The following is a 19,670-nucleotide window of genomic DNA, read 5'->3' as shown; positions in this document are numbered from 1 at the left end:
GGAGTGCTCCAAGTCATTCCCTAGCAAACAGTCAACAGGCATGGTTTTCCTCACACAGACCTGCAGAGTACCAGAGACCCCCCCCACTCGAAGGGAACTTGAGCCATCGGACACTGACTCTCTGAATTATCAGCGTTGATAACCCTACAGTAGGCATGGGGTACAACCTGCTCTTGAGACACCAGGTGCTGCCTCACTGCAGTCACGCTGGCTCCTGTATCTCTAAGAGCCTCAGCTTCCTTACCATTGATGATCACCACCTGCCCATATTTCTTAGTGTTAGAGGGCAGGTAGTTCGTAGGGATCATCTCACTGTCTCCTAGTGAGACTAGGGTCATGTGAACGGGATCTCCACCCCCCGGGACCATCACTTCTTCTCCTAAGTGAACACTAGTCACTTGACGGGGCGGGGCACCAGTGGGTGCGGGTTTTCCAAACAGGCGACACTTGGGGTCACTGGATATGTGCCCCGGCTCACCACATTTGAAACAATTGAAGGGCCCCTTTGGAACAGGTTTACCTGTCGGGGCCCCATTCTGCTTTGGGGGTGGGGGAGGCTGAGAACCTTTCTGCTGGTCCCCTTGGGGATTACTTTGGGGGCCTTTTTGAAACCCTTTCTGTTTTCCCTTGTCCCCCCCACTCTTCTGCTGGGGACCCTGCCCACTCTTGGCGGAGTCTCCCACTGGACCCTTGTGGACCCTGGTGCTGAGCCAGCGGTCCGCCTCCTCAGCAAGCTTCCTCGGGTTGGACAGCTTGCTATCGATCAGGTGTTGGCGTAACTCAGGAAAACAGTGATCAGACAAGTGCTCCCATGCAATTAAATCAAAGAGACCTTGAAAATCATTCACTTTGCTACCCTTCACCCAACCATCCAGTGCTCTGCAAAAGTAAGTCACATACTCCACATACGTATTCCCAGGCCGCTTAGTACATCCCCTAAACTTCTGTCTATACATTTCAGGGGTAAGCCCGTACCTGTTCATTAAAGCTTCTTTCATGTGGGAATAGGATCTCTGGTTTTCAACGGGCAAATCTAGCAGGGTATCTCGCCCTTCGCTAAGGAACCTTCCCCACAACCCCGCTCCCCAATCCTTGTCAGGGACCCGGTGGGAGGACATGGCTACCTCGTATGCCCTAAACCACTGTCCTATGTCATCCCCCTTAAAGAACTCTTTAACTACATCTTTGGGGATGTGCACTCTTGACTCTACCTGCACCGGAGTTGTGCTGCCACCAGAGGGAGGATGATCCAAGTTTCTCTCCTTTAGACTCATCTCCCTCATTTTCAATTCGTAATCCATTTGGTGCTTTCGCTCTTCCAGCGCCATTCTTTTGGTTTCAAGCTCCAGTTGGATTTTTAATTCTGCCAGCTTCCTTTCATGATCCCTCGTTTCCTTCCTGTCTGCCAGCTCCTCTGGCGACAGGCCTTTACCAAAGCTGTGCACGCTGTCTTGCCTTTCGAGATCCACCAGATCCACAGGTGCATTCTGCTCCTCAGTTGCATCTTGCTCCGCGAGGGCATCTTGATCCTCCGGGGCCTTTCTGGACTCTATCCAGGCTTTCAGGGCCTTGTAGAGCTCTGGCTTGTTCTTGCAACCGGCGTGCGGAACCTTGAGTTTTTTGCAAAAAAAACTTCAGTTCACTCTTTGAGTATTTGTCCAGCTTTGCTGCATCCCATTCCACCTCCAACATCTCAGAGGTCGTGGACTCCGCTCCATCCAGGCTCTTCGTGCCCGGCATGGTTTCTTCGCTAGGGATCGTTTCTCGGCAAAATTACAACCAAACCTGTGGCCAAGTAACTGGACTGAAATCACTGTGCAATGGTCAGAAGTTAAGGTATAGACACTGCAAATGTAAATTCGAAAAATCCTCACCGCTGCGACCAATGTAGGAAGGGGGAGGCTCTAGTTGGCGCAGTGTAGCACTAGCGACAAGCAGGGACTCTCTCTTCCTCGTCAGGGCTGAGGGTTACCTTCCAGACAACCTCTGCTTACCCTCTAGGTAGTGTGGCTTAAGCAGTCGTAGGCTAATCTTTGGGGCACATAGGGTTAAACATTTGCAATATCACACCATCACAACCAACCCACCACACAATGACACCAAACTGTATTTGTAAAAATATATATCTTTATATAAATTTCAAGCAGGCTTGTAAATACAGTTATCAAACTTTCAATAGCGGTTCCAGTTTACTCAAGTTCAGGTTGCCACAGTTCTTTCTAGCAATAAGCAATCTTTTGGGCCTTCTGCCCGGGTTCGACAAGGTTCAGTGTCTCATAGCGCCTCAATGCGCTTTCCGCTGTCTCCGCTCGCTTCCGAGGGGAGGTCGGGCCTCGAGGACCAGGAGCTGTGCGAGACTCGGTTCCAGAGGCGGCTCGTGTTGGGAGCAGATAGCGCGGTGCGAGCTCGAGTTGCAAGGCGCTCGCACCGTGAGGACACAACACAGTACCTTTCAAATTCTTGTAGAGCGGGCGGCTTCCAGGGGAGCTGTCCCACGTCGCGTTGCTTTTCCGGGGTCGCTGTTCACTGCGGCTCTCAGCCGGGCAGGTCACGGGTCATCCGGGGCGGCGGTGTTCAGTGGCAGCAGGGTCCTTCCTTCATCGTTCGCTCCGACCCTGGAGGCGGTGGCTGTGTGGTGGCGGCAAGTGGCAGTACGGTCCCCAAGTGCAGGACGTACCCAGCCAAAGTGCCGATTGCAGCTGTACGCTCACAGCTGAGCTGTCGGGCAGGTTACCGGCCAGAGGGGGTTATTACAGGGCGGCTGTCCGTCTTCGCAGGTGGATTGACGGCTAGAAGCGCAGTCAATTCGGGAGCTTGGACCGGACGGGTCCTCCTTCACTTTGCTCTCGGGCTCCCGGTGCAGGTGCGGTCACGGTGCTCGGGCCAGCGGCGGCTGGACCTCACGTTGCTCTCGCTGTTGCTTTGGGCCTTGGATTACGGGGAGCGTGGCAGGCTTGCCCAGCGCTCCCAAACCCCTCTGTCAGTACTGCAGCGATAAGCAGCACACACAGTCGCGTTCTTCAGGATGTAGCGCCCACTGGTCCTGGGGCGCTGGTCAGGGGGCAAGTTCAGCAGCAAGCCCTTGGAGATCTTTCAGCAGAGTTTGGCACAAAGTTTCATAAAGCAAAAGTCTTCTTGTAGTCTTTTCTTTTCCTCTCCTTCTGCAGCAAGGCACCAGACACAGGCAAGAGACAGCACTCTTCCTTGTCCTTCCCGGTCCTTCTCGTCGGGTAGAGTTCCTTCTGTAGCCCAAACAGGATCTAATTTACAAGGAGCAAGGCTCCGTCTTTTATACTGCATTTCTTTTGTTCTCGCAGGCCAGGGGGGCCTTTGCATAGCCACTTTCAGTCCTTGAGTACTCTGGTGGGTGTAATCCGGCTTCTGCTTTCAGTGTGAGGGGCAGGCGCATCAGACGCCCCACAGGAGGTGGAGCCAGCATTGTGCGGACAGGGGCAGCCAGAGTACCTTGTTGATGGGGGCTTCGCCCTTCCTGGGCCAGGTGTCGGCTGAGTCATCAGTCGCTCCCCAGGAGGGTGGAGCCAGCATTGTGGTGGCAGAGCACAGCAAGATCCAGAGTCAAGAGCCACTCCTACCTCCCACTAAGGTGCAATCCACGCATTCACCACCTGTCATCCCCCAGCCCTGTCACTCACACATCCCAGACAGTGCGATACACATACCAGCAGAGGCGGGCTGAAATGGTTAGGCAAGCAAATGCTAACTTTCTAAAAGTAGCATTTGCAAACACAGGATACTAAAATAAACTTTACTAAAATAAATATTTTATTATTCTGAGTTCAGGCATACTAAACACGACTCTCTACCATGCTCCCTGAGCCTGCTGGGATTATAGGGTGTAATAATTCCAGCAGCCCGTTCTGGCCTAAAGGAAGCAGGTAGCCTTACAATAGTGAAATACGAGTTTAGTTGTAATTCACTACTAGGACATGCCACACACATCAGGGCTTGTCCTACCTTACACTTACAATGCACCCTGCCCTCGGGCCTACCATAGGGGTGACTAATATGAAGTTAAGGGAAGGTTTGGAGGCTGGCAAGTGGGTGCACTTGCCCAGCCAGCGTGACAGTACGAGACTGCACGCAGGTTCTGCAATGGCAGTTCCTAGACACATCTTAAGGCTGCTTCTGTGGGTGGCGCAACCAGCGCTGCAGGCCCACTAGCAGTATTGGCATTCACGAGCCCTGGCACTCCTAGTGCGCTTTACTAGGAACTAACAGTAAATCCAATGCACCAATCATGGACATCAATCACATGTACAATTTACAGTAGGGAGCACTTTGCACTGCGGCACGGGTCAGCCGTGGCGCAGCGCCCTGAGTATCGGAAAACCAGCAAAACATCGGAGGCACACCAGCAAAAAGTGGAAGGGAAGCTCACGCCAAGGTGCCAGGTCTAACAGTCGCCCTATCATTTCAGCATTGGGGAACGTCCAACCAGATTAGGCATGCAAGGAGCGTCCAAAAAACCAAGAGGAATACCGGGTTCTCCTCCAGGAATGGAGGCCACAATCAAGCATCCCGAGCTTCAGGGGAAGTGACGACGATGGCACCCACTCACCTTATGACATAGGCCAGGATACCGAGCTGCACCAGCCTGTTCATCAGCCCCACCTTCCGGCTCTCGATCAGCACGATGCGGGGGGTGTCGTACTCGAAGACAAAGCCTTAGAGCTGCGCGCAGCACGAGGAGCTCCCGCCCGTCATCCTGCCCGGTGCTGCCCGCTCCCTGGACCCGGCGGTCATATGATGAGGCTGAGCGAGGACGGAGGAGGGAGAGGAAGAGGAGGGCGGAGCGGCTGCCCTGGGAGGAGGGCCCAGGAACTTCCACACCGCGGCCTCACCTCCGGGATGCGCACCTGAGCATGGGGAGCGATTACGCCGCGTCCTGTGGGGTTCCGTTAACGCTCGGTGTCCGGAGGAAGAGGGGTTGGAGCTGTCGCTGCACCTGGCGAACTTCCACACGCCACCTTTCGTGAGCTTGCCACTTTTGTCTTTGTAGAATGGCGGCTGTTTGTTTATGTTTTTGAGACTCTGGAAGGAAGGGTCGTTTTTTGCACCTGGTTAGGATGTTGTGTAACATGCTCTGTTATGTTTGGCAACGTGACCAACGTGTGTTTGCTTTAAGTAAACTTACAAGAATAGTTTAGAGTGCTACCTTTATTTTCCATTTCAAGTGGGAGAAAGTACCAGCATTAGCAGAAGACGTTGCACCCAGGAACAAGATACGCGGCGACAACGTTTCTCCGAGGCGAAGCAGAAATGCCTCGGAGAAACGCAGCGTCATTTTGGGATTCAGGGGCGTGTTTTTCTTTCTCTCCTCTTCCCATTGGCTGGAATGTAAAATTCCAGCCAATGGGAAGAAGAGAGAAAGAACATGAAACAAGCATTTGCAATGCAATAGGTCTCGCATTTGCGAGAGTTTAATCTATTGTCATTGTAAATTACAATGCCTTTTATTTATCTGTTTTGCTAATTAACACATAAATAAAATTCATTGTCATTTACAATGCCATTAGCTCAAACTCTTGTAAATGCGAGACCTATTCAAAGAAGTGGCCGCCACTGTCCCAACTGCCCGGAAAGTGAAAGCGTGCATGGTGCACTGAATGTTGCATGAAAGCATGTCATGCCTCCAGTAGGAGAAACTCATTAAAGAAAATGGTGCTTACAGACTAAAAAACACATACAGTGTAAGACGAAGTAAAAGGACCAGTCCTCATGGGAGGTTACAAATAAGAAAAGGCGGTACTAAGGAGGGACTAACAAGCCTAATAGTGAATGCGAAGCCAGCATTTACGAAGGACAATGACACAAGCCAATAACAAATATGGGTGGGGAATGGGCAAAGCTTCTATTTCCAACTCAAATACAGCATGTCGCAGAGCAGTGCATACACTGCCCAGGCTCGACCTAAAAAGCGCACTACATATTGGGATCAGTATGCCCTCACAGTGAAATAACAACCAAAAGCTATTTCACTCTATAGGTTAGATGTCTCCCTATATAGGCCTAGGTGGGATTACAGTCTTCATTTTCCTCCTCAGTTTTGTAAAGGGCTAAAAGAATGCTTCCTGCATAGTTTTCGAAATCTGACAATAGCGAAATATGAATTTTTGATAATTTAAGCAGAAAGTAAGTTCTTTACTTTGGAATATTGGTACCGTTTGAATTTAAGACACACTTCTCTGTGGATTTCCTGCTGCTTGCACCATAGGTACCAGTGGTCGAGTACAGAATCTTTAAGAAATGTGTTTTCACCAAACCATAGTCGGTTTATTTAATATGTTGGGGTAAGCCTCTCAAATAACCCACATTTCTGACATTCTAAACCCCGTAAACAAGCTCATATTGTATTCAACTTGTAAGAACTTCTTGCACTGGATTTCGACATAATAGCAGCACCCTGGTGTTTATGGCCCTCAATTGACTGCAAAGAGGTGAGCAAGTCCTGCATGGATGCTATGGCAATCTATATGACATGTAAAACATAGCAAGCATGTCAATGTGGAGAAGTGTGGCTCAATGGTTAGAGTGGCAGACCTTGATGCAGAGCTCTGGCCTGGGACCAGGGTTCGATTCCCACCTCGGCGGGTCTCGAGCTCAAAAATTCCTCGGACCTGATATTCTCGCCTCAGTGCCTATTCCAATCATGGGTCCCACGCTGCAACTCTGGGCAATAGCTTGCTTAATCTCCACAACGGCCCCAACAGCGCTAGGATGCCTGGCTTCACCCTGGGGGTGCCCAGGAGTGGACACTTCACAGGGAAAGCCAGGAAGGGTTCCACAGCGGTATGAGTAATAGCGCCACGAAACCGCTTGGTAGCAGTGCGCTCTACAAATACTTTACATTTACATTTACAATGCATGTGCAGTCGTCCATTACAACCACACCCATCCCAATACATTACTAATACTGCACGCCTTTAACATTCCCAAACTAATAAGATGGTATCCCAGCTGGCCTGGAAATACAGGCCACTGCCAAAAGAGTTTAATAAATGTGTGACCTAATAGTATAGAGCAGCCCAGCATACTAAATTAGATATTTTTACTCGGTTCGATTAACACATGTATACCAAAATTAAAAATTGTGTATTCAAGATGTGTACCAAAATTAACAAGCTTCCCTTACCTCGCAGCAGACAGCAAATACAATCTTCTATTCCCAGCAGAACACTCACAGCAGGGCAGACTAGCTGTAATCATTCACAGACCACTACATTTAAGGCATGAGTGACATGTGGGTTACAGACTGATCTCTGCAGCAGATGCTTAACTCAGAGGAATTTAACAGTGGAATAGAGACAGGATACGTGAGTTTTGACACAGTTATCAATTATGTGATAGTTTACATCGGCAACCTGTAGCTGCTGCTTCTTTTAAAACTTTGGTTTTCCATAGAAAGAGAAGTAAACAAACCATGGCTTAAGTATGCTCTGTACAGGCACACAGGTGTCAACCTGTTCGACAAAGTTTGGAATGCGTGTGCACTGTTCAAAATGTTTGAGGGTCACCACTGCTTGTCTGACATACAGCCAGAGTTGGTGTTGTACCATACCAAACAAAACCCTTACATGGGGCGTGCAGTTGGTCTGATGGTACTGATTCTCACGAACTTCACTTTGAATGTCACTTCTTTTAAAGTAGACTTCCAATTCTGGAAAAATCGTATGCGACGGTTGAGTCTCACGTACGTGGTACTTAAAATGCCCCCTTTAGTACACTGGATTTTGACTGAAATACAAACCAACAAAGGATAGATGATGGCTGGAGATCTCCATCAATATGACATCTAACTAAATTATTTGGTCTAAGCCACACACAAGTAGGAATTGCTTTGAAACTGAGAAAACGTAAGGGGGAAATGCTTGTCATGTCATCGACTTCGTTTCGGGCCCGGGGCCAGTTGCAGAGACCTGAACATACCGGCAGCGGTCCAATGCTGTGCGGGTCAGGGGTGACACTGAACATATCTGCTCTGCCCTGCCCTGATCAGTCGGTGGACTAGCATTGCACTCCGGCACATCACTATAGACCCTGCTAGATCAGGCCTGCAGGAACGGAGGTTACATAGCGAGGCCGCAGCTTTTCACATAGCTTGAGGAAACAGGGTGCCTCCCTTCAGGATGCTTTATCATTGCCTTTAAGGAACGAGTCGCTGCAGAAATACAAATGCATCACAATGCAATACAATGCCGAGGTGCACTTGGCACAGAAATGAACCTGCTGCGCGTCCCGCCTCCGTTGGTTTCTCTCACCAGTGTCTTGACCAGAAACAGCTGGAAGACTCCTGTGACCCGGCCATACGATGGGGCCGCTGTTGGTAAGGAGATTGTGGGCCCTTGGAGCAATCTTTCCCGTGCACAACAACTCTGGTGATTTGACTTCCGCCGGTGAGAACCACCCGGCCTGTTCCCTGCGTCACGAGTGGTTAGCTTCCTGTGGCCCCACCATCCCTCGTCTCCGTGCAACGCAGCTATGGTGAGAAGACTTCTGCCGATGCGAACCACCCGGCCGAATCTTGCGTCACGGGCACATCGCTTCCTGTGGCTCTTTCCGGCATTCCTTTGGTACCGTCTAGTTCTTATTAAGGAGTGACGATAAAGTGTAATTTAGCCGCAGGACAGGTGGGGATCACGTCTAGTGCCGCTAATCTGAGGGCACCGTCTCTATATGTTGCCTCAGTCTTGAGCCCGCTTTCGTGCCGCTGTTACAGATTCATTTGTCCCTTTGAGCACTGGTGGCCGAAGCGCTCTCAGGTGTGCCGAGGCAGGACATGAGCTAGGACTAACACCGCTGAGAGCGAGGGTCTTCCATAACATGGCCGTTCTCAGTAGACAGGAATTCTTATTGAAAGGTAAGTAAGGACAAGGAAAACTCCACCATGATGTCCTGGAGGGAGGTAGAAAAAATGCATTGGGTGATGGGGTTTGCGTCTTTCACTGCCAGCTTTCACTGCATCTCTTTCTCGCATTTTGGCAATTCCTTTTCAGATATTGATACAGGCGACAGAGGCACTTAGAATGGTTCTATGAATACCGAAACTAGTAGGTGGGTGGCTACTATTGGAAGGTAGTCTCAAAAGTAAACAAGAGCCCGTGAGGTAAGAGGGAGAGGTGTGGTGGGCGGCTACTATTGGAAGGTGGTCTCAAGAGTAAACAAGGAGTGAGTGAGTGAGTGAGTGAGTGAGTGAGTGAGTGAGAGTGAGAGTGAGAGTGTGAGAGTGTGAGTGTGTGTGTACTAAGAGACATAAGATCTCGCCGGCGAGACTGCGCAAGCCGAGACCTAAAAAGCACAGGCAGCTTTTTAGGAATCTGCTCAACAACTAGAGGCCCCAAAAATCCGAAGGACCAGCTGGGGTAGCAGATCCTTCTCTTATCTTACCCCGAAGCTCTGGAACTCAATGCCGATTGACTTGAGAACTGAAACAAATGTATTCTTTATTTATTTATCATTTGCACTTATAATGCGCGGCCGCTACCCAAAAATGGTTTCCCAGCGCAGTTTGCAGACTTACGAGGAGAGGGGCACAGTAAATGTCTAGATGTTAAACAGCCATTTTTTAAGGCTTTGCGAAACTATCTTGTTTCGTAGTAAAAAAGGCACTGAATTCCACAGACAGGGACCTAAATAGGAAAAAGATCTTCCGCCCAACCGGGAAAGCTTGATTTTAGGAACAACAAACTTCTCTAGCTTAGAGGAACGGAGAATACGAGAGGGAGAGTAAGGGCAGACAAGGGATTGAAGGTATTTAGGTGCACTGCCTACTTTAATTTTGTTCATGAAACAGAGCGCTTTGAATTTGACTCGGTATTCAACCCTGAGCCAATGCAGGTCTGGAAGATGTTGGGAGGTGGGAGTAGTGCTAGGGATCTTGCATAATAACCTGTCTGCAGTGTTTTGTACCACCTGCAATCTATGTGTTGTGGCTTTATTTGAGCCCAAATAAAGCACATTTCCATAGTCGAGCCTAGAGGTAATCAAGGCACCGACTATGGTTTTCCTGGTGGTGGAGGTCCATTTAGTAAAATGCTCAAAACATGGCTATTCCCACATAAGCCTGTAGTCGAAGTTAAGCCAGCTAGTTTATACTATGACTTAGGGTAGCTATGCGCACTATAAATTGATATAGTATCTTTAGTAAATATCAGGAAAAGAAAGTGATCTTGACAGGGTGTAATTTAGAGGATGGGAGTGTGCAAGTGGTCTGCAGCTGATAAAACCATTAGTTGAGCACGGTTAGGGATGATGAAGAGGAAAAGTAGAATTGAAATGAATGAAAGTAATAAACACATGTATGCAGATAATGCGTAAATAGACAGAGGTGCCTTCATGACGCAGGTGGTAGGGCTAGGCCTCCTACAGAAAACCAGTGGAATTGCTGAAGTTAAAACTGCAGCTAATAAATACATGGGGATATCAGATTGCATCCAATGCACATGAATGATACACGTTTTATGGACAATAAATAGTCGGTATTATTCATATTGCTGCCAACTGATTCTTCAAGGTATGGAACGGAGGAAATAAATCGGTGGTATTTTAGGAAAGCAGTTAACACTTTCCAATAGTGTTATGATTGTAAATAGGAATCATTTAACTTGTTACAACAGAAATAACAAACACTTCTCATGTCTGTCATTTATTAAGTACCCTGTATTGATATTTATCTTGCCCCTTTCAGATTTTGGAAGGAATGCATTTTCCTGAAAAAGCATTTATTATCTATACATAAAAATGAGATGATGTACAAGATCAATAATATTTTGGTCCTAATCTTTTGATACCAAGGCCAGTTAACAATAAACACCTCCAAACTCAAACTCTTTGCATCACTGATTATGTTTCTATCAAAAACAAAGAGGCCATTCAAAGCGAGGGTTAAAACTAATACTGGATGGTAGACTGTTACCAATATAGTTTGACCGGTAACACAGTAATAGCAAGAAAATTGGGATCAGGAGTATTGAGACTACCACTACCAAGTACCTTTATTTACAGCTATCAATAAGTCTTTTGAGTGTGTGTGTAACTGCTACTAAGAAACGCTTGGGCCGAACAATCTCCAATAAACAGCTGAATGGTAAGACTGTTCTAAATATATATAGCGAGGCGTGGCAAAGATGGCGGCGGAGTAGCAGCGTTGCTTTGAAGCTCTGCTCGCCGTGGCCGGCAAAACAGCATCCACAAGCAATTCTGGTCCGCAAATACCACTGCAAACAGTTCATTTCACGTGGGAAAGTGCCTACTCACCAGAGTTCTCACCGCGTCCCACGAGCGACGGTCGAAGCATTCAGGAGTGGCTCCTAGCAATCAGGCTGCAGGTGGTAGTCAGAGAGCGAGGTGCGGCCTAGTCTGGAGCCGATCAGGGCCTCTGATGCGCCAGACGTCGACATAGTGCCACAATTGAGCCCCCTTCTGTGGTGATCCTGAGCAACTGGAAGCAGCGGGGAAAGTTCCGGGGGCATTCAGACTGCATCAGGAAAACCTACGCCCCATACGAGCAGAGGTGAGACGGGCAGAGTAGGCTGCGCAGTTGCTCCGCTCAACAGGGACAGCCGGGAAGCCGCAAAGTGACCCCGATCAACAGGGACGGAGAGCGTGGGAAGGAGCGCACAACAGCCGAAGCACAGAGACGGCGGTGAGCAGGGGAGTCTGGCCCAAGAGTCGCACTGAGCAGTTGTGCGCCAAGAGTGTGGGGTCCCGTGGTGAGCAGTGAGTTAGGGGCTGACATTCACTATGCAGCTGGGCCGCTGCACCTGAAGGAGCTGCGTTGCTGTTGGGCCTGTACGCCTGCCCAGACCTCCGAGTTGCCGCCTCTGCTACATGGGGGTGGCACGGAGTGGCAATCCAATCCCTGCAAATAGGAGGCCCAGCATGGGTGAAAGCTGCGGTACCGCCGCTGTTGGGGCGGGGGGGGCCACCTTTAGCCGAGAACAAGCATGACGGCTTGGAAGGGCTGGGACAGTGTAGGAAGAGCTCTGGGACACCCCGCAACCCGAGAGTTTTGTTCAGCAGCTGGCTCGGGATCGGCTCAAACCCGGTGTGCAACAGCGAGGGAGGCAGCCTAGTCCGCTGGCGAGAACACGACGGAGTGCATGGTCAAAGCGCAGCTAGGAGACACTGTCACCAGACAAGAGAGACGAGGAGACAACCCAAGGCTACCAGCCAGTATCTACAGTGGCCTATCAGGAAAGCAGCAGGCCCCCAGACAGTAGGGAGCTCTAAGTGGGCAAGAGGGGAGCCTGGGCCTGGATCAACAAAGGGTCGCCAGGGCTGACAGAGAGAAGAGGGATTGGGGTCACTCCACAGACACGAAAATCCAGCTTATTTTAGAGCATGCCCCACCTTGGAAGACCCACAGTGAACTCTGGCAGGCCTAGTTGCCGGAGTTTGAGCCCAGAGCGACACCGAGACAGTGGGCCCCATTCCGCCGGAGGAGGGGCGGTGAAGCGCTCCCGCTTTGCAGTATGAAGGGCACACAGTGCCAGGCCGCAGACACCCCAAAGTCCGGGAGCACTAAGGAAAGCGTCCGTGAGGGAGTTAATGCAGCAAGAAGAGAATCAGGTCCGAGGAGGAGGTCTGTCCACTGAGAGAAAAAGGATTTAACGGTTAAAGACTTCCTACAGAAGCCAGGCACCAAAAAGGCAGAGCAGCAGGGGCCTCAAGTGCAGGAGAAAGACATGGAGCCCACGGGAGGGCAGGCGGAAGAGCCCATCACCCACGGCTTTCTGGAGCAGCTCTTTGGGACCCTCAAAGAGAACTTAGCAGGCCTGAGACAGGATGTCGCCTCAGACATTAAGCAGATTAGGGCTGAGATGCAGGAACTAGGGGATCGTTTGGACTCCCTGGAACAGAACGAAGACCGACGGGAGGAGCAAACCCGGGATGTGTTGGAGCTCAAAGACCGAAACGAGGAGTTGTGCCTTCAGCTCAAAAACCGCTCCCGGAGATCCAACATTCGCATTCAGGGAGTACCTCTCCTCGCAGATGGTGGTAAACTTGAGGACTGAGTGATCAGGTTCTTCAAACACGTGGCGCCACAACTGGGTGATAAAGAAATTGTTCTGAACCGCACACACCAAGCCGGGTGCCCGGTTAGAGACCCGGGACAACAAGATATCGTCACATGCCTCCACTCGTTTAAACAGAAGGAAACCATCATGGCGGCCACCAAAGATAAAGCGACCATTGCCTACGAGAGTCTCCAGATTGGAATTTATCAGGACTTCTCCCCACTAACTCTCCAAAGACATAAAGCCCTGAAACCGGCCACTGCCTTTTCTAAGCGACAAGGGAATTCGATATCAGTGGGGGAACCCCTTCGACTATCCTTTGTCTGGGACAAAGAGACACGCTCTGTATGTTCCCTCAAAGAGGCACAGGAGGTGCTGGGCCTTAAGATGGAAGAGGATGACACTCCGGGTGCTACTGGGGAGGGCTCTGCTACGCTCGGCACGCTAAAATCAGGAGGGCGGAAAGGGAACGAACGGGGTAAACATTCTAGGCCCACCGCCGCTGAAAGCCAGAAAGAGTGAGAGGGGCTGCTTTGACAGCTCCAGACCCAGGAAAGGGCCGGTGAGACCCCAGTCGTCGGAAAGCAGAATCTACAGCCACACTCTTCTCCCGCAATAGATCTCACGAGGCTGGTCAAGAAATACCGAAAACCGGACCCGGGGAGCCAGGCTCAATCCAGTTGACGAGATGATAGATCATCGGACACATGGACCCAAGCACTGTTGGCACTCCTGAGGAGACTGGTAGTGATATCTGCCTGCTACAAGAGACTACCCTACTGAGGGCAGACTGGAGACGCCTCCGCTTCAGGTGGTTTGACAGGCAATACTTCTCCTTCCCCGCTTCAGGTGGTTTGACAGGCAATACTTCTCCTACCCCGGGGATAAGAAGGCGGGGGTAGCGGTCCTGCTTGCTACTCATTTTTAGGGCAAGTTAGTGGGCACACAGGTCGAGGTGCCGGGCAGGGTGCTAGCCGTGAGAGTAGCCATAGGACCCCACACTTACACCATTGCATCTATATACAGCCCATAGGAGCGCCAGGAGTCATTCCTCTGTGACACCTTGAATGCTATCCTGGTATCTACAGATGAAGATCTGGTCCAGAGGGGAGGTGGGGTGTGATTTTAACATAACAGGCGATGCGCAGTGAGACAAATCAATACAAAGACATGGTCATACTGGGGCACTCTCTGATTCCATGAGGCAGAGATTGAATGACTTAAGTCTGACGGATGTGTGGAGGAAGTTGAACCCAACAGCCGGGGACACCAAACGTATGCCCGTATTGACTGGGTTTTGACATCCCCAAGGGCGACTAGGGCCACCATTGATGCATTGATAGGGGCCACAAACAGTGAAGACTTAATCATAAACTGATTAGATATGAGGCCAACATTAAAGATATACGGGAGACAATTAAGACGTTCCTTGAGATTAACAAGGAGGGGGTATCCTCAACCGCCATTCTATGGGACGCATTAAAAGCCGTCATCCAAGGGCGATGTATAGCGATAGCAGCAGGAATCAACAGATAGAAAAGAGAGCACCTGGAATCACAAGTTAAGGAGCTGGAGGGGGTTCATTGTAGAACCAGAAGCGTCAAGGTCAGGAGAAAGCTTAATGCCGCTAGAATGCAGCTGAAAGTCCTTGATTACGACCGGGTGGAGTAGTCGCTCCTACGGACCAAACAGTGATACTATGCTGGTGGTAATAATGCCAGGAAACTCCTGGCGACTCTGCTGCGAGCACAGATGACAGCTAGAAGGATCAGGCAAATTAGAGGCACACAGGGGGACGTTTTAAGTTTGGAAGACATAGCGGGAAGGTTTGAGTCCTTCTATACTGAGCTCTACAGTGCAGAAGACTTAGATCCAGAAGCGGCCAGACAATACATGATGGATGCCCCGGTGGCGTCCCTCCCATACCAGGAGGCTACCAACCTGGATGCGGACATTCACACAGACGAGGTTCTGAAGGCCATAGCAGGCCTCACTTCAGGGAAAGCACCAGGTGAGGATGTGTTCCCGACCGATATTTATAAATCCTTTGCCCAGGATCTGGCCCCGGTATTGGTCTGAATATTTAATTCCTTTTGAGACATTGGCAGAGTGACTCAGACTATGACCATGGCTGAAGTTGTCGTGATCCCGAAAACTGGTAAAGACCCAGCAGACTGTGCCTTGTATAATCCCATTTCATTATTAAATGACGACCTTAAGATTTTCACAAGCATCCTAGCTGCCAGGTTGGTGCCTCACATGCAGGGGTTTGATTGACCCCGACCCGTCTGGGTTTATCCCGGAACACAACAGCAGTGACATGACCCGTCAGATGTGCCATCTACTGGATAAGACCCAACCTCTTCATACGCCCACGGTGCTTCTCTCGATCGATGCAGAGAAGGCACTCGACTGGGTTCATTGGCCGTACTTGCAACAGACATTACGCAAATTTGGGGCGGAAAAACGCTTTTTGAAGTGGGTAGACTGCATTTATACGGACCCGCGGGCGCGGATCAGGGTGAATGGTGTAACATCCCGACCCTTCTAAATCCGTAGAGGCACGCGGCAGGGGTGCCCGCTATCGCCCCTGCTTTTCATGTTATATAAGAAGTCATTTGTGGAGAGGGTCCACCAACACCTGGGGAAATCAGGAATCAGAATGGGGAACAGGGAATATAAGATCTCATTATATGCAGACGATGTGGTCCTATTTCTAACTCAGCCAGAACTCTCATCAGCCCCCTTGTTGGAGGAGCTGGAGCTATTCAGTGTAGCATCAGGCTTCAAAGTTAACCTCCATAAAACTCAGGCTCTGAGTCTGACCCTCCCTCAAGCAGAACAACAGGCTCTAACGTCACAGTTCCCATTCAAGTGGGCGTCCAGTACTTGGGCTTGAAGTTGTTCCCCACCCTGGTCAAAATAGCACAAGTGAACTATTCTAGCCTACTTGCAGGGGTTAGGAGCGAGCTCACGAGCTGCAAGAGGTACACCCTGTCCTGGCTGGGCAGATTAGCTGCCATCAAAATGACCACTCTCCCATGGATACTTTATGTGATGCAAACGCTGCTGCTTAGTCCCCCTCGAACATGCTAGCACAGATGCAACACCTCATTTGTAACTTTGTCTGGGGGAGGTAAGAAACCGAGAATGGCCCGACACTTTATGTATTTTAAACAGGAAGACAGGGTTCGGGGGTCCAGTGTTTGGAACGGTACTTTTAGGAGGCACAACTTAAGATACATACTCGAATGGTATAAACTGGAATCAGAGAAACATTGGTGTTTCATAGACCGCTCAATAGCAGGCATGCACATCTGGAAGGTCCCGTGGCTCCCCCGAAAGCATTGCCCCTGCGGAGTATATGTGTCACTGGTTTGGAGGGCCACCATGGGGGTGTGGGACAGAGTACAGGTGCCATACGGCTTGTCAACTCATGTGTCCCTTCTGACACCATTTATAGGCAATCTCGATTTCTCACCGGCGCACACACAGGGAATAGCTTTCTCCATTGGCAAGAGGCCAACTGTAAACTAATTGGTGATCTGTTTGATGAACATGGGGTAATGGAGTTCACTAGCCTCACCGAAGGCTACAAGGTTCCACGGAATGCGTACTGGCAGTATCTGGCCCTTCGCCATTGGGTTACCCTGCCACAGATATGCCCCTATGCCGGGCGCACATTAACAAAGTTTGAGAAATGGTACATCACTATAACGTCAGACAAATGGCTGCTGTCTGACATTTACATCTTTTTAAACACTCCCAGGCAGTACAGTAAATCCCCCGCGCTGCTTAGGTGGGAATCTGAATAGGAGCATCAGTTCTCACCCAAGGAATGGAGTGATATTGTACATAGGGCTAGAGCATCTTCATGCAGTACAGCGGGCAACGAGATGTTTTTAAAGATAGCACATTATTGGTACTACACGCCAGCAAGGCTACTTAAATGGAAACCGGGGGGGGGAATGGGCAATGTTGGCGTCACTGTGGTCAGCTGGGCACCCTCACCCATATCCTTTAGTCAGGTCCGAAGATACAGGGATTTTGGGGAGGTAATTCTTAGCGATATAGATGACATTTACCACACGGATATACCCAAACTCCCCTCCTTCATACTTCTGGGGCTTCCCAACGCAGTGATGTACCCTCTCAGATCAGGTCGAGGCAGAACGATCATTCTAGCGCTGGGTGCGGCTAAGCAGGTACTACTGGCTAGATGGAGCACGGCGGAGATACCTTCCTGCTATATAAGCTATGGGAACTACTGGGAATGGAAAAGATTACAGCAGGCCTTATACACTCCCTCCCTAAATTTGACAAAACGTTGGGCATCACCATAGAATTTTTGTCCAACGAATTCACAGAACTCACTTGCCCAAGGTATCTCAAGAGTGCTCAGCCTTACTAGTGCCCTCCACCGCAGGAATAAAGACAACACCTGGCTCTACCCACCCTGTACACATATCGGAAGCCTACCTGGCCCACCGCACACACATACAGGGAATAGATCTCCCTATCCTTCTCCCTCTTTCTTGTTTTCCTCCTTCTATACTTTTATCTAGTTAAAATAAATGAGCCCCTCCTCTCGGTGGATGTCTATTTTATTGCTTGACCTTTCTGAATCCAATAAAAAAAGATTTAAACCATGAATATATATTTCAAGGACATAGAAATATAAATACCTTGTGCTGTAGGACTACGTTCTAGCACCCGTGAGGTAGTACAGTTGGGAATTATGACCTAAAGTTATAACTGCTTCCAAAATATATTTATGTCTGAACCTATCACTAACATAACCCTGACAACGTTCTGTTGCTTCGTGTAAAGGTTTGCATTATATAAGTCACCATAAACATAGATACAAAGGGTTGTTGGGTCTAAAACCAACAAATACATTGCGACACAGGACTACCACCAGTGAAGAATCAATGGCATAAAAGTAAGACTCATGCATACTGGACAACAACATTCACAGGGTTCTCACTCATGAGTTAGGCCTCCCACAAATACATACCCCAAGCATTTACAGACATAAGCAATTATTTCCAACTTCCACAGGGCATAAACCAACAAAACCCAGGATCGTAAAATAACCATTATCGTGGGCACAGCCAACAATACCCAGACAGTTTTGAGTCACCAGAAACACATAGAGGTGTACTGGAAGGCCACAGCTAAATACCAATATCTATCTATAAGGCACCCACCAACAAATACCAAAGGGCACAGGATAGATAGATATATCTCAATCAGAGCATGGAAGCAGGGCGACCAGCAATAAATACCATGCGCTATAAGGTGTCCACCAAGAAATGCTCGAGACATAAAACATTCAGCAATGTGTTCATAAAGGCAAGGGACTGACACCAATAATAAATGCCCAAATGTATAGGCAATAAATGTCGACGAGTACATGATAGCCAAGAACAACAACACTGGGATGAGTAAAATAGAGCAGAAACAAACCATCATGAAAATTGTCATGACACCAACTAATCAACGTCTCGTCAATAACAAATTACCAGTAATCAATAACTGAAGATTTAGCACCCCCAAAAATAGACAGCTAGGAGTATTCCTGCTGCAAATTAGTGCTCGGAGGTAACCCATTACCTCCAGTAAACACATTAAGTGCCTCGAACGTCCACAAGTGAATGGTTTACGTAAAGCTGTTACTGATAAATATTGGGGGCGGGGGAGGAGGGTGCCTGTAATAAATTGACGAACCCAATGAGCTGGACTAAGCAAAAATACAATAAATACCACTTCTACTTAGCCGCAGCGGGACTACTACTAATAGCAAGTGCACGGCTTATACCAAGTATGTAGATGATGTGATAGAAATTAGCATTAAAATAATAAGTGAGGTTGGACTTCTAGCAAATAGCAGTGACTGCCGTTATCACGTGAACACCAAGTATTAGCATAGAAGCCAGTAAATACCCTCAGGACCTACGGTCCCCTCCCAGGCGTCCGCTGTACTGCGCCATACGTACTCCTGGGACCTTCACCCAGTCAGGACGTCGTACTCACCTCTCCCTCCGCCTCCTCCTCCTCCGCCAACAATTGAGTATCCCGTGAAGTCGAAGGCTGCTCTCCGTCCATCTCTACGGGGGAGCAGCTGGCTACCTCCATTTAACTCTCTATTTACAGTGCGGCCTGCGCGCACGCCTGTTAGAAGCCAGCCCAGTCTGTCAGTGCTGTCCGTACGTGTGACGTCAGCTCGTTACGTGTCGCGTCGACTGTCTGACTCTTCGTCAAGGAAAGTGTGCTGCTGCAGGAGTCCGTTTGGAGAATAGAATGGCAAGGGCACGCTATCCTAAGTCACGCTATGCTTCGTTGAGGTAGCCGTTAGTGCGTTTAGTGCCTTTAGAGTAGCATGTACAAAAAATTTAAGTGCATAGCTGCCAAGGTTTCAGATTGTTTATGTGTGACACTTTCATAATTTTACAGTAAATATGAGTGACATTCAACGACTAAGAGTGACACATTCCCGGGAGCAAAATCAAGCAATGACCACGAGGAAATCCTATAAATATTAGAAATTCCAACAATTTGAGCTACAAGAAACTTTAGGAAGATCTTAAAACTGCTGCAAACCACTAGAAATGGATGGGCACAAACTAAATT

At 49.2% G+C, this 19,670-nt stretch overlaps 1 protein-coding gene across 2 annotated transcripts in view; it reads right to left on the bottom strand.

Annotated features, from left to right (window-relative positions):
• The window catches only part of SMARCA1 (SNF2 related chromatin remodeling ATPase 1), a 2,209,746-nt gene extending 2,190,489 nt beyond the window's left edge, over positions 1 to 19,257 (bottom strand). Inside the window, exon 1 of one of the 2 annotated variants that reach the window (XM_086918497.1) lies at positions 19,074 to 19,257. In XM_086918497.1, coding sequence (XP_086774623.1) covers positions 19,074 to 19,175 — 102 coding nt within the window. In that variant the 5' untranslated portion in view covers positions 19,176 to 19,257. The remainder of the gene's footprint in view (positions 1 to 19,073) is intronic. The other variant, XM_086918496.1, reaches the window with a different exon arrangement.
• Positions 19,258 to 19,670: the final 413 nt, after the last annotated feature.

The sequence above is a fragment of the Lissotriton vulgaris genome, chromosome 4_1 (assembly GCF_964263255.1).
Source record: "Lissotriton vulgaris chromosome 4_1, aLisVul1.2, whole genome shotgun sequence".
Lineage (NCBI taxonomy): Eukaryota > Metazoa > Chordata > Amphibia > Caudata > Salamandridae > Lissotriton > Lissotriton vulgaris.
The sequence above is the reverse complement of the archived record's forward strand: the minus strand, read 5'-3'. Positions and strand labels throughout refer to the sequence as shown.